Raw genomic sequence first — 23,173 nt, forward strand, 5'->3', positions numbered from 1 at the left:
CCTTGGTGTCTTTCGTGCAGTGTGGAGAGCATCACACTCGGCCTGAGGCCTTTCATCATGCTGGATCCACTATTTCAGCTTTCCTCTGCCAATGGATCATCACACTTTTGCCATAGCCTGATGAGTGCATTCTCTAAGTGCACCTGGGACAGTTTTCTAAATCTAAGCCTATGGCTTCTATGACTGTACTCTTATACCAAATCCTACACTGTAACCAGCCCTGCAGGTTCTTCTGTATGTATTTTCAAACACTTGTACTTCAGGAATGTGATGTTTTCTCATCTACATTTATCCTAACATGGCTTCTCGGGAATATTTAATTGTTTATATTGATGAATAGAGTGATTTTAAGGAAGGAACAAGAAGTTTCTGGGCACTATTTGAAAAGCATAGCTTATTTCTCAAAATGGAAAATACTATGGGCCTTCCAATCAAGCTAAGGGAACTCTAGCTTTAGAATGAAGAGGTGTTGAAGATCTTCTCCTGTGTTCCAAGAGAGGCTCCTGGAAAGGGAACGTGGGCTTCTGGTCATTTCAGAAAAGGCATGGAGGCAAAGGCTGTTCCCCATGACATCAGCAGTCTCTTCTCTGCACAATCTGTTGTATCCTGGAAAGCTCCTGGAATCCCGTGATGCCACCAGTGATGTTGCAATACCAGCTGCCTTTAGGCCATTCCTTCAGTGCCTGTAGGGTACACCATTAGAGATGTTGTCAAGACTGAGGAGTCTACATGGGAGAGAGAATGGTGATCGTCCAGAGAGCAGAGAGATGTAGAAGAGTATACAAGATCAAATGAATGGCTCTGGATAGAAACAGTGAGTCCTGGGCAGGAGATGTTGAGCTTCCTGGAGGAGGTGGACTTGTGGTAATGGGACAGAGGAGCTAGAGACTCTGAGATGCAAATGGGATCTCTTGTTTATCATAAGTCCTAAAATTCAAAGATTCCAGAACATTAGTTTATCAGTTCCCTAATCTAGGAGCTGGCCATGCCCAAACTGTTATGTGGGAGTATCTAGCTTTTACATTTATTGGGATTTGGAGATATAATTTGGGGACAGAAGGAGAACAAACAGCAGAAGGCAGGGAGGCACTAATGTGTCCCCACCTTAGGACACGCCTTACTGCACCTCACACTCAGTAACTTCCTTTAGGTTCAGTGGCTCTCTGACACTAGTCACATGGAGCGAAAGGTGTTTCTGGCTAAGACATTGTGTCCTCAGACTGTACAGCAGAATTCCTCTGACCACCTCTCCCTGACAGTGGCCCACTTGGGGTACTGATCAGCATTTGAGGGGGGCAGCCAGTTCTCTAGGGTAGCCAAAGAACTCTCAGAGGCATGGTACTAGGACAGAGATCGACTCTTTGATGCCAGCTTCCATGTTCTGGATTGTCAGTGGGGTGACTTAGTGAGTCTGCTGATCATGTTCTGCCCATGCGTGACTTTTCAATTTACAACTCTTCCAGGCAGGAGATCTGGGCTCCTCACAGCACCTGAGTGCTTGTGCACTCTGTCATTTTTCTCCTGGTTTCTGAAACCACAGGAAGGATTCAGGGTCCTGGGCCATGTTGCATCCTGTGCTGCTGTGAATAAGCCTGAAGAGTTGCCCTCTGTTTTCACCTGAAACATGTGTAGGAAGGCAGAGAAAACCCCTGGCTTCTTATGTAGCCACATCTCTACATAGTGATGGGAAAGATTACATTCACAGAGGGTGCAACTCAACCAGGCTGAAAAATTTGGTTTGTCACTTGGTTCCAAACTTGATCTTTCTGTTTGGGCCTCAGGGTGGTCTGTCTGTCCTCTGTGCCTTGTCCTGTGCAGTTTCACTTGTGTTCTGTCTACCCACAGATGCTGCTATGGAGCCAAAATCCCACCCAATGCTCCTCACCAAGAAACAAATGAAGCAGGGAGTAGATAGGCTGACCATGGAGCTGCAGCTGATCACCAGCCAAAGAAATGAGCTGCAAGATCACCTGACCTCCATCAGTGAAGATACCATGGAGAACAGGTATTCATTGTTTCCGTCTTCATGGGACTTTCAGCAATGTCACCCTCACCTTTTTCCTTTAAGGTTTTGGGTTCTCAGGTACCGGACCTTCAGTCCTGAATGCATTTGGGAAGGACCTGACAGGTGGTGGCTTGGGTGAGATACTAGCTGCTGTGAGTTTGTGTGAGTCTTTGAACTTGCCTGAAAGCTGATTGTGTACTGGAAGCTCCTGGTAGCAGCTGGAGAGACTTGTTCCTACTTTGTCCATCTGTGTGCATGACTTATCTGTGTGCATGACTAGAAGTCCTGGGACTCATCACAGTTTCTCTCTAGCTTTGTGCCTCATACTCTTAGACAATAATGCTCTGCGAATTTCTTTGGCATGCAAACATGGTTCTCTCTCTCTCTCTCTCTCTCTCTCTCTCTCTCTCTCTCTTCCTCTCTCCCCCTCTCTGCTTCCTCTCCCTAATGTGTTTGTGGTTGTTTTTGATTGTGTGTGTGTGCACGCACATGCATTTTCAGGTTTGTGTGTCCATAAAGACTCTGGGATCCAGGGGTCTGTAAAGGACATGATGATTTGCCTGCACCAATTTCCGGGTGGTGCTAGTGCTGAGATCAGAAAACCTTACTTTAAACAGCATAGCTCTTGTCCTACATACTCACCTTCATGACCCCTAGGCATCCCTTGTGGGACTTTATATCACTATCCTGTGTAATAGTCACAGGGGACCTAGAATCGCTGTTCTGAAGTGGGAGAAATGTCATTGTAATATTTGGTGTGGCAAGACGTGTAGCATAAACCCTGGTAACATGGAGAGCTACACTGAATCTCTAAGCATACTCAGTGAACACATGTGACCATGGCATCCTCCATCTGTGAAGCCAGCTGGTCTAGTGCCTAGATAACAAGTTTAAAAGCACCAGGAGGTCTCTGTACATAGGATGCAGAATGTGGCATTCAGTGGACTGTGGTAGACCAGGATACAACGTGAGTTCTCATGATCCTTGAGGCCTCTGTTCACAAGGTTTTTTCCTCCTGTTTCTAGGCCCTACCACAAGCCAAATCCTTTCAATGAAAAGCTGATTTGGAGCATGCACAGGTCGTGTTAGAACTAAGGACCCTGGAAGCTGATTACACTGAGACCTCAGAGAAGTTCAGTGAGCTGACCAAGGAGACAGTTTTCTATCAGTAAGTGCCCATCTTGGCATGGACTCCAAAAGTTGTGAAATGGCCATCTTTGCCTTCATTTTTTCTTTTTCTTTTTTTTTTTGAATATATATATATATATATATTTTCTTTTTAATTTTTTTATTAATTAATTTATTTAATTATTAAAGATTTCTGCCTCTTCCCCGCCACCACCTCCCATTCCCTCCCCCTCCCCCAATCAAGTCTTCCTCCCTCCTCAGCCCAGAGAACAAGCAGGTTTCTCTGCCCTGTGGGAGGTCCAAGGACCACCCACCTCCATCCAGGTCTATTAAGGTGAGCATCCAAACTACCTGGGCTCCCACAAAGCCATTACTTGCAATAGGATCAAGAACCCATTGCCATTGTTCTTTAGTTCTCAGTAGTCCTCATTGTCCGTTATGTTCAGCGAGGGCGGTTTTGTCCCATGATTTTTCAGACCCCGGCCAGCTGGCCTTGGTGAGTTCCCGATAGAACATCCCCATTGCCTCAGTGTGTGGGTGCACCCCTCGCAGTCCTGAGTTCCTTGCTCGTGCTCACTCTCCTTCTGCTCCTCCTTTGGATCGTGAGACTTCAGTCCAGTGCTCCAATGTTGGTCTCTGTCTCTGTCTTCTTTCATCGCCTGATGAAGGTTAATATTCAGGAGGACGCTTATATGTTTTTCTTTGGGTTCACCTTCTTATTTAGCTTCTCTAGAATCACGAATTATAGTCTCAATGTCCTTTATTTATGGCTAGAAACCAAATATGAGTGAGTACATCCCATGTTCCTCTTTTTGGGTCTGGCTTACCTCACTCAGGATCGTGTTTTCTATTTCTGTCCATTTGTATGCAAAATTCAAGAAGTCATTGTTTTTTACTGCTGAGTAGTACTCTAATATGTATATATTCCATACTTTCTTCATCCATTCTTCCATTGAAGGACATCTAGGTTGTTTCCAGGTTCTGGCTATTACAAACAATGCTGCTATGAACATAGTTGAGCATATACTTTTGATGTATGTTTGGGCATCTCTTGGGTATATTCCCAAGACTGGTATTGCTGGGTCGAGAGGTAGGTTGAACCCGACTTTCGTGAGAAACCGCCACACTGCTTTCCAAAGTGGTTGCACAAGTTTGCATTCCCACCAGCAATGGATGAGTATACCCCTTTCTCCACAACCTCTCCAGCAGAAGCTATCATTGGTATTTTTGATTTTAGCCATTCTGACAGGGGTAAGATGGTATTTTAATGTTGTCTTGATTTGCTTTTCCCTGATTGCTAAGGAAGTTGAACATGATCTTAAGTGTCTTTTGGCCATTTGAACTTCTTCTGTTGAAAAGTCTCTGTTCAGCTCAGTGCCCCATTTTATAATTGGATTGATTAACCTTTTACGGTCTAATTTCTTGAGTTCTTTATATATTTTGGATATCAGACCTTTGTCAGTTGCGGGGTTGGTGAAGATCTTCTCCCAGTCAGTGGGTTGCCTTTCTGTCTTAGTGACAGTGTCCTTTGCTTTACAGAAGCTTCTCAGTTTCAGGAGGTCCCATTTATTCAATGATGTCCTTAGTGTTTGTGCTGCTGGGGTTATACGTAGGAAGTGTTCTCCTGTGCCCATGTGTTGTAGAGTACTTCCCACTTTCTCTTCTATCAGGTTCAGTGTGTTTGGACTGATATTGAGGTCTTTAATCCATTTGGACTTGAGTTTTGTGCATGGTGATAGATATGGGTCTATTTTCATTCTTCTACAGATTGACTTCCAGTTTTGCCAGCACAATTTGTTGAAGATGCTCTCTTTTTTCCATTGTATACTTTTAGCTCCTTTATCGAAAATCAGGTGTTCATAGGTTTGTGGGCTAAAGTCAGGGTCTTCTATTCTATTCCATTGGTCGACTTCTCTGTTTTTATGCCAGTACCAAGCTGTTTTCAGTACTGTAGCTCTGTAATAGAGTTTGAAGTCAGGGATGGTAATGCCTCCAGACGATCCTTTATTGTATAAGATTGTTTTGGCTATCCTGGGTTTTTTGTTTTTCCGTATAAAGTTGATTATTGTCTTCTCCAGATCTGTGAAGAATTTTGATGGGGATTGCGTTGAATCTATAGATTGCTTTTGGTAGAATTGCCATTTTTACTATGTTGATCCTCCCAATCCAAGAGCAAGGGAGGTCCTTCCATTTTCTGGTGTCCTCTTCAATTTCTTTCTTCAAAGACTTAAAGTTCTTGCCAAATAGATCTTTCACTTCCTTGGTCAGAGTTACCCCAAGATATTTTATGCTATTTGTGGCTATCGTGAAAGGTGATGCTTCTCTGATTTCCCTCTCTGCTTCCTTATCCTTAGTGTATAGGAAGGCAACTGATTTTTTGGAGTTGATTTTGTAACCTGCCACATTACCAAAGGTGTTTATCAGCTGTAGGAGTTCTTTGGTAGAGTTTTTGGCGTCGCTTATGTATACTATCATATCATCTGCAAATAATGAAAGCTTAACTTCTTCCTTTCCAATATGGATCCCCTTGATCCCCTTATGTTGTCTTATTGCTATTGCTAGAACTTCAAGCACTATATTGAAGAGGTATGGAGAGAGTGGACATCCTTGTCGTGTTCCTGATTTTAGTGGGATGGCTTTGAGTTTTTCTCCATTTAATTTAATGTTGGCTGTCGGCTTGCTGTAAATAGCTTTTATTATATTTAGGTATGACCCTTGTATCCCTAATCTCTCCAAGACCTTTATCATAAAGGGGTGTTGAATTTTGTCGAATGCTTTTTCAGCATCTAATGAAATGATCATATGGTTTTTTTCTTTCAGTTTATTTATATGGTTGATTCCATTGATAGATTTTCGTATGTTGAACCAGCCCTGCATCTCTGGAATGAAGCCTACTTGATCATAATGGATAACTTTTCTACTGTGTTCTTGGATTCGGTTTGCCAGTATTTTATTGAGAATTTTTGCGTCGATGTTCATGAGTGAGATAGGCCTGTAATTCTCTTTCTTGGTTGGGTCTTTGTGTGGTTTTGGTATCAGGGTAACTGTAGCTTCATAAAAGGAATTTGGCAATGACTCTTCTGTTTCTATATTGTGAAATACATTAAGAAGTATAGGTATCAGCTCTTCTTGGAAGTTCTGGTAGAATTCTGCATTGAAACCATCTGGTCCTGGGCTTTTTTTGGAAGGGAGATTTTTGATAACTGTTTCTAATTCTTCGCGACTAACAGGTCTATTTAGATCATTCACCTGGTCTTGGTTTAGCTTTGGTATATGGTACTTATCTAAAAAAGTGTCCATTTCTTTTGCATTTTCCAGTTTTGTGGCATACAGGCTTTTGTAGTAAGATCTAATGATTCTCTGAATTTCCTCTGTGTCTGTGGTTATGTCCCCCTTTTCATTTCTGATCTTATTTATATGCGTGTTCTCTCTCTGTCGTTTAATTAGTTTGGATAGGGGTTTGTCAATCTTGTCGATTTTCTCCAAGAACCAACTTTTTGTTTCATTGATTCTTTGGACTGTTTTCTGTGTTTCTATTTTGTTGATTTCCGCCCTCAGTTTGATTATTTCCAGTCTTCTACTCCTCCTGGGCGCGTCTGCTTCTTTTTTTTCTAGAGCTTTCAGGTGTGCTGTTAAGTCCCCAATGTATGCTTTCTCCGTTTTCTTTAAGTGGGCATTTAGTGCTATGAACTTTCCTCTTAGCACTGCTTTCATCGTGTCCCATAGGTTTGAGTATGTTGTCTCTTTATTTTCATTAAATTCAAGGAAGACTTTAATTTCTTTCTTAGTTTCTTCCTTGACCCAGGTGTGGTTCAGTAGTTGACTGTTCAGTTTCCATGAGTTTGTCAGCTTTCTGGGGGTAGCATTGTTGGTGCCTTCTAACTTTAATCCGTGGTGATCTGATAAGACACAGGTGGACACTGATATTTTTTTGTATCTGTGGAGGTTTCCTTTGTTTCCAATATGTGGTCAATTTTCGAGAAGGTTCCATGAGCTGCAGAGAAGGTGTATTCTTTCCTATTTGGGTGGAGTGTTCTATAGATGTCTGTTAAGTCCATTTGATTCATTACCTCCAACAATTCTCTTAATTCTCTATTAGTTTTCTGTCTGATTGACCTGTCCATTGGTGAGAGAGGTGTGTTGAAGTCTCCTACTACTAGTGTGTGTGATTTGATGTCTGCCTTGAGTTTTAGCAGTATTTCTTTTACATAAGTGGGTGCTTTTATATTAGGGGCATATATATTCAGGATTGAGACTTCATCCTGCTGAATTGTTCCTGTTATGAGTATAAAGTGTCCCTCTCGATCTCTTCTGATTGATTTTAGTTTGAAGTCAGTTTTGTTAGAAATTAGTATGGCCACACCTGCTTTTTTCTTAGGACCATTTGCTTGAAAAACCTTTTCCCAACCCTTTACTCTGAGTAGATGCCTGTCTTTGTGGTTGAGATGAGTCTTGCAAACAGCAGACTGTTGGATCCTGTTTTCGTATCCAATCTCTTAGCCTGTGCCTTTTTATTGGTGAGCTGAGACCATTAATATTAAGTGATATTAATGACCAGTGGTTGTTAACTCCGGTTATTCTTATTGCTTTTGGTAGAAGAGTTTGTGTGTCTCCCTTCTTTGAGTTGTGCTGTTGAAGGGTCGCTATATGCCTGGGTTATTGTAGGCAGTGTTGGCAACGTTGGATTCCTTGGGTTGTGATTTTCCTTCTATTACTTTCTGTAGGGCTGGATTTGTGGCAACGTATTGTTTAAATTTGTTCTTATCCTGGAATGTCTTGTTTTCTCCATTGATAGTGAATGATAGCTTGGCTGGGTATAGTAGTTTGGGTTTGCATCCATGGTCTCTTAGTTTCTGTAGTACCTCTATCCAGGACCTTCTGGCCTTCATGGTTTCCATAGAGAAGTCAGGTGTAAGTCTGATCGGTTTACCTTTATAAGTTACTTGGCCTTTTTCCTTTGCAGCTCTTAATATTCTTTCTTTAATCTGTATATTTTGTGTTTTGATTATTATATGGCGAGGGGACATTTTTTTTTGATCCAGTCTGTTTGGTGTTCTGTATGCTTCTTGAATATTCAAAGGAACATCTTTCTTTATGTTGGGGAAGTTTTCTTCCATAATTTTGTTAAAAATGTTTTCTGGACCTTTGAGCTGTGCCTCTTCTCCTTCTTCTATCCCTATTATTCTTAGGTTTGGTCTTTTTATTGTGTCCCATATTTCCTGAATGTTTTGTGATGAGAATTTGTTGGTTTTGGTGTTTTCTTTGATCAGTCCGTTTATTTTCTCTATGTTGTCTTCAGAATCTGAGATTCTTTCTTCTATCTCTTGTATTCTATTGATTATGCTTGTTTCTGTAGTCTCTGCTCGTTGACCTATATTTGCCATATCCAGCTGGTCCTCAGTTTGTGTTTTCTTCCTTGCTTCCATTTCAGTTTTCAATTCTTGGACTGTTTCTATTACCTGTTTGATCGTTTTTTCTTGGCTTCCCAGGGTATCATTTACGTATTTACTCATTTCTTCAAACTTTTTGTTATACTTCTCATCCATTTCTATGAGGGCGTTTTTTACATGTTGTTTAAGGGACTCTATTGCTTTCAAAAAGTCAGTTTTTTCCTCTTCTGTGTTAGGGTGTTCAAGTCCTTGTGTTGTAAGATCATTGGGTTCTGGTGTTTTCATGTTGTTTTTCAGATTGTTGGGTGAATTCTTGCCTTGGCGTCTGCCCATCTCCTCTTACCGATGCTATCTATTGGGTTTGATTTAATTGTAGCGGGGCAATCTTCTCCCAGTGCGGGCTTCACTGTTTCTTGCCTGCACTATCCTGCATCCAGTGCCTCCGCCGCCCGGGCCTGCCTGCCCGCCTGTGCCTCCGCCGCCCGGACTTGCCTGCTTGACGGTGCCTCCGCCACCAGGGCCTGCCTGACGGTGCCTCCGCCACCCGGGACTGCCTGCGCACAGGTGTCTCCGCCGCCTAGGCCTGCCTGCCGGTGTCCGACGCCTGGGCCTGCCTGCCGGTGCCTCCGCGGCCTGGGCCTGCCTGCCGGTGCCTCCGCCGCCCGGGCCTGCCTGCGCGCCGGTGCTTCCGCCGCCCGGGCCTGCCTGCCGAAGCCTCTGCCACCTGGGCCTGCCTGCCGGTGCCTCTGCCACCCGGTCCTGCCTGCGCGCCGGTGCCTCTGCTGCCCGGACTTGCCTGCCTGCCGGTGCCTCCGCCGCCTGTGCCTGCCTGCACGCCGGTGCTTCCGCCGCCTAGGCTTGCCTGCCGGTGCCTCCGCCGCCCGGACCTGCCTGCGCGCCGGTGCTTCCGCCGCCTAGGCTTGCCTGCTGGTGCCTCCGCCACCAGGGCCTGCCTGCTGGTGCCTCCGGCGCCCAGGCCTGCCTGCGCGCTGGTGCTTCCGCCGCCTGGGCCTGCCTGCCGGTGCCTCCGCCACCCGGGCCTGCCTGCGCGCCGGTGCCTCTGCCGCCCAGACTTGCCTGCCTGCCGGCGCCTCAGCCGCCTGGGCCTGCCTGCGCGCCGGTGCTTCCGCTGCCTAGGCCTGCCTGCCGGTGCCTCTGCCACCTGGGCCTGCCGCCAATAGTAGGAGACTTTAATACTCCTCTCTCACCAATGGACAGGTCAATTAGACAGAAACCATGATGTGGTTCCCCAGCTCGCCAAAGCTCTCAGTTCACCATATGCCAGCAGCAGCAACTTCGCTGCAGCACAAGAAAGCACAGCCGCCAGTGCCTCCATGAAGCTGAGTCTCCTTCATTTTTTCTTGAAGGAGCATCCCCAACTCCGGTTCTAGCCTTTCTGCTTCTTAGCAAGCAGCCTTAGCATGCATCTCTTGGACTTTTGTCTCTTGGACCTAGTATTCCTACATGTGAAAGAGATTGTTAGCTGGAGGCTGGGGTTACTGGAGGCATGGGTGGCAGGATCTTATTATGCAGAGCATCTCCAGCAGTCTGCACAGCTGGCTCCTAGTGGAGCAGACTCAACTGGAGAAGTTGTACATGCTGAGGCAGAAGAAAAAGAAACTGCTAGATGACTAGGTGACTGGCCTCCTACTGAAGCACCACTTGGAGGACTTGAATGTGATCTGTAAGGACCGAGAGGAAGAGACTAGTGGCCTCAAGACCCAGCAACAAGAGGTAGGGGCAGACAAATAAGTCAGGGTGAAATTGGGCACCTTTTGCCCATTTGACTGCCTCTCTGCCCATCTACCCACCTGTGCTTGCACCCATCACCTTACTTATCCATGTTCCCATCCAGCCACCCACCTCATGCTACCTGGGGTGTTCATTTCAGTGTTCATGCACAAATACTTCTGGGACATTAGCCTCTCGTGAGAAACTGAATATTGGCAAGCCATCCCTGAGTCTGAAGTTGCAGTCTAGTGAAGGAGAAGGGTCAATAACATACCATACATCTACATGTCATTATGATAGGTAACATTCTGTGCTCAGAGCTTTGAGTAAGTGAGTTCCTGGTCCTGGGGCTCTTGTGAGATCACAGGTGGGAAGCAGTTTGCAAGGAGGAGATTTCCATGCAGGTACCAAATGAGTGCTTCTCACAGTCATGGATGTGGTTGACATGCGGCCCTCTCCTTTCTTCCTGCATCCCAATATTTTCTCTTCCCATTGCCCAGCTCTTGGTTTACAGTAATAGAAGTCAAGTAGCAGTTTGTCAGCCTCTTTTCTGTGAGTGGTGCTGGACAGTTCCCCATCCAGCTGTATATAGTCTGGGGTTATTGGATTATCCGCTCTGGGATTTTGACAAGCTGGTGGTGGATGGTGTGAGACTTGGGCCTTCAGGAGAAGAATTTTCTAGCTAGTTCAACACAGTCTGGTCAAGAATATCATATTTTTCACAATAGTATTTCTCCCCAGGGAATTATGTATGGGTTGTGAGATTCTTCTGAAAGATTGGGTGTGGTTAGTCTAAACTGAAGATGTGTGTTGTTGGAGGCTGCTTGTTCATTTCCCAACTGCCCGGACTCAAAATAACCACACAGAAACTATATTATTTACAATACTGTTTGGCCAATAGCTTAAGTATATTTCTGGCTAACTTTTATATCTTAAATTATCCCATTTCTATTAATCTGTGTATCACCACATGGCTGTGGCTTACCGGCAAGGTGCCAGTGCATCTGTCTCCTGTGGGGGGCTACGTGATTTTTCTCTGACTCTGCCTACTCTCTCTCTCTCTCTCTCTCTCTCTCTCTTTCAGCTGGGCTTTACTCTGTTAAGCCATTGAGCAAAAACAGCTTCTTTATTAACCAATGGCAATAAAACAGATTAACAGCATACAGAAGGGAATCCCACATTACTTCCCCATTTCTGTCAAATTAAAAAGGAAGGTTTTAACTTTAACATAGCAAGATTGCATACAACAAAACAGTTATGAAGCAAGAATTATAGTTACAATATTTATATCTACTTTATATTTTATTATAACTAAGGAACAGTATAATTGTAACTACCTATTCTTCAACTCCTTCAAAGACATCAAAGATTTCAGAAGGATATATTACGTAAGTAAACAGGAAGTGCATTGTAAGCAACTTCTGAAATTCCAGAATTGACAGAGACATCTCGCTGCCTGGAGAGTCACCCAAATTTCTTCTTTAACTTTGAGGCATCCCATTTTCAGCCCACAGAAACATAGTATCCAGCAGACTTTTCCATGAATCAGGAAATTTCAAAGACAGTTCCATGTATATTGATAGTTTGTCAGTCACATTCTTCTGTATCCTACAGAATGTTTGGCAGACTTGTTCATGACACAGGAACCCTGAAAGACCATCTCACCTTCTTCTTTTTTTTTTTTTTGTTTTTTTTTTTGTTTTTGGTTTTTCGAGACAGGGTTTCTCTGTGGCTTTGGAGCCTGTCCTGGAACTAGCTCTGTAGACCAGGCTAGTCTCGAACTCACAGAAATCCGCCTGCCTCTGCCTCCTGAGTGCTGGGATTAAAGGCGTGCGCCACCACCGCCTGGCTCCTTCTCACCTTCTTTAGACAACTTCAGTAGTCATTTTTCTATGAGTTCTGCAAGTCCAGTCAGGCAGTTCGGGCAAGAGCAGTTTCTTGCCCTCATGATTAACAAACTCCATGAGGAGACTCTTTAATGTCCATCATCCTCTTAAAGTAGATTGGTGCTGCCAAGAGCAGATGTGTCATGAGAAGTTATAAGTTTTTAAAACATTTTAAATGTCATATTCTGTTAGTCTTTGAAAGGTTTGAAGATTATCTATCTAACTGAAATATATCTCTATATATCTAGAAAAGCTAACTAACATGACGACAATCTTGATCATTGTAGATGACTATTATTAGCCTATATTTCTTAATTATATACTACATTTTTAAATGAGCTGCACAAACACAACACTTTAATCAAGAGCATAAATTTACAAATAACAAAACTGACCTAAAATTTGTATCATTGAACAAAGATCTATACCAATGCAAAGTACCCATCTCTATAGCATATTCCCCTTTAAATGTAAACAATCATCTAGGGAATTTGGATGTAGTTATCTCCACTACTTCCTGCTTTTTGTTGGGCAAAGTAATTTTGAAGGAGGATCTTGGTCCACCAAACCACATTAATCTGGAAGGAATCCACAAGTTCTCATCCGCTTTGGAAACAAAATCTCTTTTCCAAGACAACAAATCTTGAGACCCAAGTTTTGAAGTCAAGATACCTTTAAAATATATATATGTTGGTTTACCTTAGCAACAATGAAATATCTGTACAATGAAATATCTCTGTGTAGTTAGCTCATTCACACTCAAAAATTCAGAGAAAACACAATAATATACATAATCCAAAATCTCTGTGTATATTCTATCTATATGTGGCTTATTTTTATTACTCCTTTTATCTATGACTGTCTGTATTCTATCTCCTTAAAGACTTTTTATAACCACTTATTTCCTTTTGTAACTGAATATATTCTTTTTATTCCAAAACTGTGACCCATTTAGAGTTCATTTTCATCTTAATTTGTCTTTATTGTGTATCTGTAATCCTTTTCTGACCAGGACTGCTTCTTAAAATACAAAGTGGTGTGGCTAGGCCCAAGGCTGCTTTGCCTTTTGGCTCCACCTAATCCAAATGGCAAAGGTCTGTTCACTGCATCCGAGACTATCGGGTGGGAGTCATGCTCACTGCCTCAACTCTGGTAACCAGTTGGTCCATGTAGTGACCAAATAACTTGCAGCACACTGCTCACACACCCTATTGGAGTGCTTTGCCTCCTGAAAGGTCCAGTGTGCACACTGACAACACACACCAGGAAGCCTCCATTTGGAAACCACACTTTTTTTTTGCTACTGCCGAATAAAGAAGCCTCTTATACAGGAACCATGGTGCTCCCGCTCCCCTTCAACAAACACAGCCTATCCAAAAAAAAAAGTGCCAGCTACCAAGAAGCCATTCTTATCTCTTTCCCTTTGTGTCTAGAATTTATTTTCAAGCTTCTCAGGTTTTACAAGGATGTAATCAGCCCCACACTGGCACACTAGTCTGTTGTTGGAGGCTGCTTGTTCATTTTCAGACTGCCCAGACTTGAAATAATCACACAGAAACTATATTATTTGCAATACTGTTTGGCCAATAGCTTAAGTGTATTTTTGGTTAAGTCTTAAATTAACCCATTTCTATTACTCTCAGAATTGCCACAGTGATGTGGCTTTCTGGCAAGGTTCGGGTGTGTCTGTCTTCTGGGGACATCTAAATGTATTTTCCTTGACTCCAAGTACTCTCTGTATATAGCTTTTCAAGCCTGGCTTTCCACTGTTAAGCTATTGACAGAAAACATCTTCTTTATTAACCAATGGCATAAAACATATTAACAGCATACAGAGGGGAATCCCACATTAGATGTCCTCTTCTGCCATGATATTTCTTTCTACTGGCTTCCTTCTTTCCTCCTTTCCTTTCTCCATCTCTCTCTCTCTCTCTCTCTCTCTCTCTCTCTCTCTCTCTCCTTCTCTCTCTCTTTGTATGTGTGTGTGTGTGTGTGCTAGTAGTAGTAGTAGTAGTATAAGTATTTAGGTGATCTTGTGTGTTATGCATGTGTGCGATTGGCTAGTAGTCACTCTGTTTCTGATCAGTCTCTAAATTGAATCCAGGTTTCTAACTCTCCTGGGTGCTTTTACTGTTTTGTCTACCTAGCTGACCAGCAAGCTATTTGGATCCTTTGTATGTGCCTAGAGATGTATGATGGTCTGTGACTCTCCACTAACAACACAGTCTTCTAATGAACTGGAGCTCAAGAGATTGGAGGAAAGTCTTCAGTTCCTGTGGAAGCAAAGGGGAATGCCCATGCAGAAAAAGGACTTGTCAGAAAAGCTACAGCATCACTTTGAATTCTTCCAGCCGAGGTAGGAACCCAGGGTCGGGGAGGAAGTAGAGCCCAGTAGGTACCTTTTACCTGGAATCTCTGTCTTTTATTGTCTTCTGCTCACATGTATGGTTTCCAACTAGAACCAGGGAAAAATACCTAAGAGAATTGTCCTGGTCCAATCAACAAGAAATTCTGTTCAGAAAACAATATATTTGATACTCAGTGTATCTCCAGAATTGAGTCTTCCTTCCTCCCTTCTGAACTCTCCATGTTCTGAGCAGAAGTTTCTTGAACTGGCAGTGATCTGCCTGCTTCAGCTTCCAAGTAATGGGATTTAAATGTGTGTACCACCATACCTGGCTGAAATAACACTTTTGTTTAGGAACATCCCTTGTGGAGAAGAGAATTCCACCTTTGAACTTTGTTTTCTGCAATATTACCCATTTCTTGTGCAAAGTGTTCTCTGAATAGAATAGGTTAAGAACTTTCCAGGATGACACAGGCAGATGCCTCAGCTACAGGTGAGATCAGAACCTTCTCAGAGTATGCTGTTACCAATTCCCAAAGAGAGCCAGGATGCAGGTTCCCAGCTCTAGTCCCAAGGATACCACAAGTTTCTGCTTGGTCCCAGATCCCTGGCAGGGCCAGGGTACTCAGGCACACATCTCAGGAAATGCTGCTCTAGCATGAGAGGCTCTATCCTGCATGATGTTCATGTTCAATTGTTTCCTGGACATGAGAACTCAGCTAGCCTCATGACCTTGTTCAGCTTCCTAGATGGCAAGGCTTTATTATGATTATCAATAAAATGATATAGTTGATCAGTAACTCATCATCAATAACAATTGTATTGCTCATATACTCTTGGACATGGTATTAATATCCTGTTGTTATTTACAAAATGATTTTTTTCTGAACTTTAGGAGAATGTCCTATTCATTCAAGTAGAAAGACCATTTTACAGTGCTGTTTAAAATATGACATGTTTAGGTCTGAAAAAATTCTAGGCCTAGCTACTATGTGATCCTTTTCTTTTGAGGATAAAAAGAATGGTATCAGTCCAAAGATCAATGTTGATTGTCCAGGCCACCTAAGGTGGTGGAAGATGGTAGCTAGACAGTTGAAATGCATGTCTCCTCACCTGTGTTCTAATTGCTTTCATCTCCTGTAGTAAGAGGAGCACGGGCTGCATCCCACCACCTGGCTAGCTTAACCCCAAAAATAACCACACAGAAATTGTATTAATTAAATTACTGCCTGACCCATTATGTCTAGCCTCTTATTGGCTAACTCTCACATCTTGATCTAACCATTTCTATTAATCTGTGTTCACCACGAGGTCGTGGCTTACCTAGAAAGATTCAGCATGTCTGACTTGGAGGCTCCATAGCAGCTCTCCCTCCATGCCTTCTTTCTCCCAGCACACAGTTCTCTTTTGCCTGCCTATCTAAGTGCTGCCCTATCAACAGGCCAATGCAGTTTCTTTATTCAACCAGTGAAAGCAACACATACACAGAAGAACTTCCTACACCATTTCCCCCTTCTCTGTTTAAACAAAAAAGAAAGGCTTTCTTTTTAACATAGTAAAATTACATATAACAGAGCAGCTATCAAGCAAGAATTACAATTACAGTATTTAGATCTATTTTATCTTTTATCATAACAAAGGAAAATGATAACTATAACTATCTATCTATTCTTCAACTCCATCAAAGACTCCAGAAGGATATAATATTACCTAAGTAAACAATAAGTAAGCAACTTCCCAAACTCTGGAAATGACAGAGACATCTCACTGCCTGGACTGTCACCCAAAGTTTTTCTGTATCATTGGAACATCCATCTTCAGCCTTCAGGCCCATAGTTTCCAGCAGACTTTTCCATGAAGCAAAAAATTTCAAAGACAGTTCAGTCATTTTCTTTTGTATCCTGCAGAATGTCTTGCAGACTCTTTCATGAAGCAGGAACCCCAAAGGACCATCTCAACTTTAGTCAAGTTTAACAGTCCTCACTCTTTATCAGTTCTTCATGTCCAGTTTATGCAACGGTCCAGGCAAGAGCAGTTTCTTGCCCAAATCGCTAGCAAACTCCATAAGGAGCCTCTTGGATACCCATCTTCCTCAGGAAGTAGCTTGGTGCTGCCAAGAGCAGACGTGTCTTGTTGTCATGAAAAGCCCTAAGATATTAAAACATTTTAAATGCCATATTCTGTAGTCTTTGAAAGATATGAAGAATACCTATCTAACTGAAATGTATCTCTATATATCTAGAAAATCTAACTAACATGACTACAAACTTGACTATTATTGATGATTATCCATTGACAACCTATATTTCCTAATTATACATTACATTTTTAAATGAACTACACAATCACAATACCTTAATTAAGATCAGAAATACATATACATATAATTAAATTGACCTTAAATTTCTATCAATAAACCAAGATCTATACCAAAGCAAATTATTCATATCTATATCATATCTTCCTTGAAATGTAAACAAACAGTTCTAAATAATATTTGGGAATATGGGCACAGTTATTTCTCTCCAAACTTCTTCATGCTGTATGGGGGCACTGTTAATCAGGTCTTTTATGGTATATCCTGTGTGCTAGGTTTATCTTAGTCTGAAGTTGACTGAAGTAATTTTTTGAGGGTGTTCACAGCAACCTTTCAAGAAGGTGTGGTCTATCATACCATATTGGTCTAGAAGCAATCCACAGGGTCTTATCCTCTGTGAAAACAAAAGAAGAACCTCTTTTCCAAAGCATCATATCCTTAGACCCAAATTTGGAAGTCATGATACCTTTAAAACGTATATGCTGGTTTAGCTTAGGAGATTACACAATGAAGTGTCTCTCTGTATTTAGCTCCTTCACGGTCAAAAAATTTAAAGAACCCAATAATATAAATAATCCAGACTCTCTGTGAATTTTTCATTTTTACGTGGCTTATTTTTCTTTATGACTTTACTCTGTCTCTTCAAAGACTTTACCCTTTTTATAAAAGCATTATTTTATGACTATATACTCTTTATTTCTTTTCTCTTAAGACTAATATGTACCTTTATTAAGCAGTGTGACCCATTTAGAGGGCTTTTATATCTGAATCTGTCCCATTGTGAATCTGTAATTCTTAACTATCCAGGAGTACTTATTAAAATGCTAAGCACAACTTAAAAACTTCAGTTGCGCCATTTGGGGTAATAAGGTACCGCCTGTTTCCTGCCCAGTCTAAACCTTAACTGTGCTGTTATTATGATAATTATGATAGTTCCTGCCTGAGATCAGCACAGTTCAGCATAGTGGAGCCGCTTCTGCCTCAGAGCCATTTGGTGCCCCTGAGCCATACACAGTTCCAGGCACACAGCAGTTCACATTGCCATCAAGCAAGCCGTAGCACTTTACTCACAAAACCCCATCCAAATTCTCTGTGTCTCACGAGAGACAGAGGTCACACTAGGAGCATAGCACAGAAAGCCGACTTTTTAAAACTGTGCAGCTTTTTTCTACATCTGAATTAGGAAAATCTCTCTTCAGCATGTCACCAGCAAACAGCAAAAAGCTATGTTAAAGTCTGTTATTTTCTGTGTGTCTAGAATTTTTTTTAAAGACTTCTCAGGTTTTACGTGACATTGGGCAGCCACATTGGGCAGCCACTCTGTTGAAGGAGGAGCAGGTTGCATTCCGCTGCCTGGCTAGCTTAACCCCTGAAATAACCATGCAGCAATTGTATTAATTAAATTATCTCCTGGCCAATTAATTCTAGCCTCTTATTGTCTACCTCTCACATCTTGATTCAACTCATTTCTAATAATCTGTGTTCACAACCAGGTTGTGGCTTACTGGGAAAGATTCAGTATGTCTGACCTGGAGGCTCCATGGCAGCTCTCCCTGCCTTCCTTCTTTCTCCCAGCATACAGTTCTCTTGTGCCTGCCTATCTAAGTGCTGTCCTATCAAAAGGCCAAGTTAGTTTCTTTATTCAACCAATGAAATCAACATATAGACAAAAGAACCTCCTACACCAATCTCCCAGGTCCAAGAATCTTCAGTTTGGGCTTGAACAGGCTACAGCCCAGACTGAGGGCCACTTTCAGAAGGAGCTGCTACTGTAAGAGCCACCAGTTTATCCCCATTGCCAGAAGCTACTCAATTTTGGGCATGCATTTTGTTCTTCAAATTTGGTTTCCTTTGTGTAATAGGTCTTGATGATGTCTACCCAGTAATCCAGCATGGCTGCTTCTGGGTCTTGACTCCTTTTCCCCCTTGACAACACTGTTGTAGGAACTGAGGAAGCCAAAGGAACCCATAGACATCTTGAAAACATCTCATTTTTACCCTAGGATCTAGGCCTCTTCATAAACAGACACCACTTCATGACTGGGAACTCACAAGAAGGAAAATGCCTTCTCACCCTTGGGGAGAACATGCATATAAAGCCCCAAAGATGAGTGGCTGTTTTCATTTTGAAAATTCTGTTACAGTTGGTGACTGTCTTCCTCTTATGTCTCCAAGGCAAAGCGTATGTTGTCTCTCTGTGCTATTCAATCTGCAGAGAGAGAATGCTACTTATCTTCATTTTCTTTGGGTTTTGGTTTAGGGTTTTGTTTTGGGTTGTTTAGGTTTTTGTTTTGTTGTTATATTGATGTTATTTGTTCTTTTTCTTGCTTTTTCCCAATTTGCTAAGGTTTTTCACTGTTTATATTGACTGCCCATTTAAAGCCCCTTTTGAGAAAAAAAAATCTATGTTTCTGCATAAAAAAGCAATTACAACTTTTCACACTTAAGTCCAGCCTCTTTAGTCAGGTGTGGTGTCATACTCCTATAATCCCTGAACTCACAGGCACAGATGCATCTACACAAGGTCCAGCCAGTTCAGAGCTGAGGAGGTTACACTGGATACAAACATGCATGGCTATGTGCAGGATGCCCAAGGGAAATGAAAGAGCTGTGGGGTTCAGGACAAAGCACCAGGGAGACTCAGACTGCTAGAATCTGTATGGTACAATGATATCAGTGCACATTAGGAAGATGAACTCTAGAATGTTTATATCCTTAGGAATGGAATGATTGCAGATGAGGAAAAGCCTTGGACCAGGTATACTTAAGATATGTCTGCAAATGGAGGTGTTTGGGACTCCACTCTAGCTAAGGATGCACAGGGGAGGGCTTCAGAAAAGAACTGAAGCAAATCCAGAGCTGCTGGACCTCCAGGAGGAGTCTGCGAGTGTAACCAATGCTCGTTCTGATGGATCATCTAGGGCACTTTAGTGGACATGACTCAAGTGAATTCAACAGTCTTTGAGACAAAGCCTGTAACATGTTAATCCTTGATCTTGGTGAGAACATGACATATAGTATAAAACCCCAAAGAGGCATGGCTCTTCTCATCTTGAAAAGGTTGTAACAATCAGTGACTACATTGCTTCCACCTGTCCAAGGTCAGCCGCAGGCTCTAGGTCTGTGCTTCTCAATCTGCAGTGAGAGAATCCTGCCAGCTTAATTTTTGTTTGTCATTTGGTTTAGGTTTTTATTTTGGTTGTTTAGGTTTTACTTTTGTTATTTTGATTTTATTTGTTCTTGTTTTTCATAATTTGCCAAGGGTATCATTCACTGATTGCCCATTAAAAGCCTCATTTGAGAAAAATGTAGTGTTAATTAGTAAAATATAAAATGATTTCAATTTTTTCACACTCAAGAGCAGTTTGTTTTTTCTGGTGTTGTGCTACACTACTATAAACCCAGAACTCACAAACAGACATGGATCTACTTGTTCCAGGCAGCATGGGCTACATAGTGAGTTCCCAATCAGTCAGAGCTACACAGGTTATTGGTGTCTTGGTTGAGGATAGCCTGGCTTGCTCTCTGGATAAACACTTTATGAGGAAATCAGTACCCATACTGTATCCATCATCAATGATAAGCACACAACGTAAATAATGACCTTCCAAGTCACTTAGGGAAGCAACATTTGTCTAGATGCTGTTGTCCTTGCCCATGCATTTGATGTACTTTTTTTCTTTTTAGATTTATTTATTTTTTATTTTATGTGAATGGATGTTTTTCTTATTATACATTTGTGCACATGAGATGAACAGTTGATTCTGCCCCTTGCCATTGGAGATGTCAGAGTATATTGAGGAAAGGTTTCTTCTAGGTGACTGTTTCATAATTGTAGAACTCCTGGGGCAGATCCAATTTCTGAGACTGGAAGTAAGTCAGAGAGTTCAAATGTGGAGGAAGCAAGCCTGTGGGTCCCCAGACAGGAATTGATAAACCCAGGCATTTACAAGCTCAGCAGGCAAAGCATCATAGTAGAGGCTTTGGTTACTCTCTGCCACAGGTCACCTCCTATTTCTGAGATGACCCTGACACAGAAAGAGCCATCTATAGATACACTGGTAACTATGCAAGACTTGGGTTAGGCCACACTGCTAAGTTATTACTATATTGATTGGGTCTCTTTGTCTGTTTTAGTACCTTGTTGGATCTTGGGACAGCTATGCCTTACTCACTTGTGTGTTCTCAGCAGAGTGGCTGCTTTGTTAAATGCTGCCAGATGGGTATTGTCCTGGCTTCTTCTACTGGCATTTGTGCAGGTAGATGGCAATTTCTTGTCAGCCTTCCTCAGTCTAAACTATCCTTATTTCACAGTGTAGACTGTGCACTTCTTTTTTATCTCCCAGATAACTAAATACTTCCTGTCTTGAAAGCATTCTCTCAACCATTCTCAAGGACCAGTGTTGGGGTGAACAAATTGACAGATAACTACCCTTACCCTGCCTGCCCTGTAATTGTTGTAGAAGATGAGTTTAGACCTGGGATGTAACTCAATGGTAGAATAGTCACAGTGTGGCTCCAGGCAAGTGACTTCACCTGTCTGAGCTTCCATTTATCCACCTAGCAAATGGTAATTCTATTAGTGCCTCCTTCTGAAAGCTGTTATGATCAGTACATGGACAAGGCAGTGCTCAGCACAGAGGCTGGTACCATGATGCCCCCCCTTGCCACTGCTAGTGAGAGATGACTAAGTGCCTAGTGCTGAAGGACTTTCTGCAGCTTTCTTACTAACTGGAACAAGAAGAACCAGGAATTCCCTCCAGAAAGGTGACCAGGATGGGCAGACAATGGGAAGGACGGGTATCCACAGAAGCCCCAAGACAGCTAATGCAAAGGCTCTGTGGCCACAGACTCTGAATTCACACACAGGACCTTTAGAAATTAAAGCAAGGGAAAAACGGGGTCTCAGTAAAGGCAATACTAAAACTCATGGCAATTCTTTTGCCTCGGCCTCCCTAGTAATGAGATTAGAGAGACAGATACCACTGCACCCAGCTAAGACAAGTGTTTGTGTCATTATCATAATGACTCACAATGGCTTCAGCCTCTAATTGGGATGCTAGTGAAAGTGGGGACCAGCTGGATCTAGAGACAGTAGTCATGATGGTAGTAAATGAGATCTAGAGGAATGGGAACAAAGCCAGATCATAAGGAATCTGAGCCACCAAGAGATAAAGCCACAGACTGGTAGATTTCAGTAGCGAGTGGGTTTGGGAGAGACTCAGGAACCAGTGCAAACTGTCATCTTGCAGCCCCAATTTCTGACCAAAGGCCTCATTCCACACATCCATTTTGGTCTCAGATAGTCAGCCACATGCTCATGTATCCCAGCTTTTGTATCAGGGGTGCCCCCATTATTCCATATGAGCATCTTCTGTTCTTCCAGGTCTAACACAACTTTCTAAACCACGCTCTGAGTCTCTTGGTTATAGTCCAAAAGTCAGTGCAGGGAGTGAATCAGCACAAAATATACCCATCAGTCAGAGGTGCCAACCATAGGGTAGAGGGCCATGGCTAGATAAGACATAAACCTAGACCCCCAGTACTAGGGGATGGAGACAGAAGTCTGAGAAACCCTAGGCAATTATAAACACATCCACTACCAGGAGGAAAACAAAGTCCTTCCCATTGTGTCACCCTTCAAAACCACAGACGGGGATCCAAGGCAGATGGACCTGTGTACAGTCCAAATCATGTCAGAGGTCTCTGTGCTTGCTTCCAGAGGTGACATCCCAATTCTCTGTCTCTTGAGTTGGGTTCTTAGAGCGGATATGGGCCTGTCCAAGCCTCAGCTTCTACATCTGTGACATTCCTGGACCATCACCAAAACAGCAGTATTATATGTCCTGGAACCACCCTGTTACTTTCTGCCTGGAAGAAGCCACCTCCATGGCATAGCTCTTTGAGACCTACACAGGGACCTAGGAGAAATCCCATGCAAACTCTAATGGAGCTCAGAGAATGCTAGTACTGACAGTAGCAAAGGCTTCCTTCTGTCCTGTGTGCCCATAGTGGGTTCTGGCACCCTTGGCACCTCTCTTCAAACCTTCTGGGGACCTACGACTAAGCTTTCATTCTCAGGATGGTAAGAGTCCCTGCAACCACAGCAGGGTAAGAGTCCCTGCAACCACAGCAGGACTTCCCTGCTCTGAATAGAGTTGTCCTGCTCTGCACAGGGAACTGACCACAAGGCTGTTGGCTGAAGCAATCATGGTTCCCTGCTGACTCTGACTGTGAATTTGCCACTCCACGTTGATGCTCAGAAGCAGGGGAATTTGTGGCCCATGGTGGGGTCCTCGATTTGATTCCATTGGTCAACATCTCTGTTTTTATGCCAGTACCAAGCTGTTTTCATTACTGTAGCTCTGT

At 42.7% G+C, this 23,173-nt stretch overlaps 1 protein-coding gene across 5 annotated transcripts in view; it reads left to right on the forward strand.

Moving 5' to 3' along the window:
• Window positions 1-580: 580 nt before the first annotated feature.
• LOC130885278 (inversin-A-like) overlaps window positions 581-23,173 on the forward strand; it is a 104,620-nt gene continuing 82,027 nt past the window's right edge. The window contains exons 1-4 of one of the 5 annotated variants that reach the window (XM_057786737.1): window positions 581-814; window positions 1,846-2,005; window positions 3,031-3,173; window positions 14,288-14,496. In XM_057786737.1, coding sequence (XP_057642720.1) covers window positions 14,333-14,496 — 164 coding nt within the window. In that variant the 5' untranslated portion in view covers window positions 581-814; window positions 1,846-2,005; window positions 3,031-3,173; window positions 14,288-14,332. Of the gene's footprint in view, window positions 815-1,845; window positions 2,006-3,030; window positions 3,174-9,798; window positions 10,258-14,287; window positions 14,497-23,173 lie in introns of those variants that run through there. The other 4 variants (XM_057786741.1, XM_057786739.1, XM_057786738.1 and 1 more) reach the window with 4 other exon arrangements.

This window comes from Chionomys nivalis, chromosome 12 (genome assembly GCF_950005125.1).
Source record: "Chionomys nivalis chromosome 12, mChiNiv1.1, whole genome shotgun sequence".
Lineage (NCBI taxonomy): Eukaryota > Metazoa > Chordata > Mammalia > Rodentia > Cricetidae > Chionomys > Chionomys nivalis.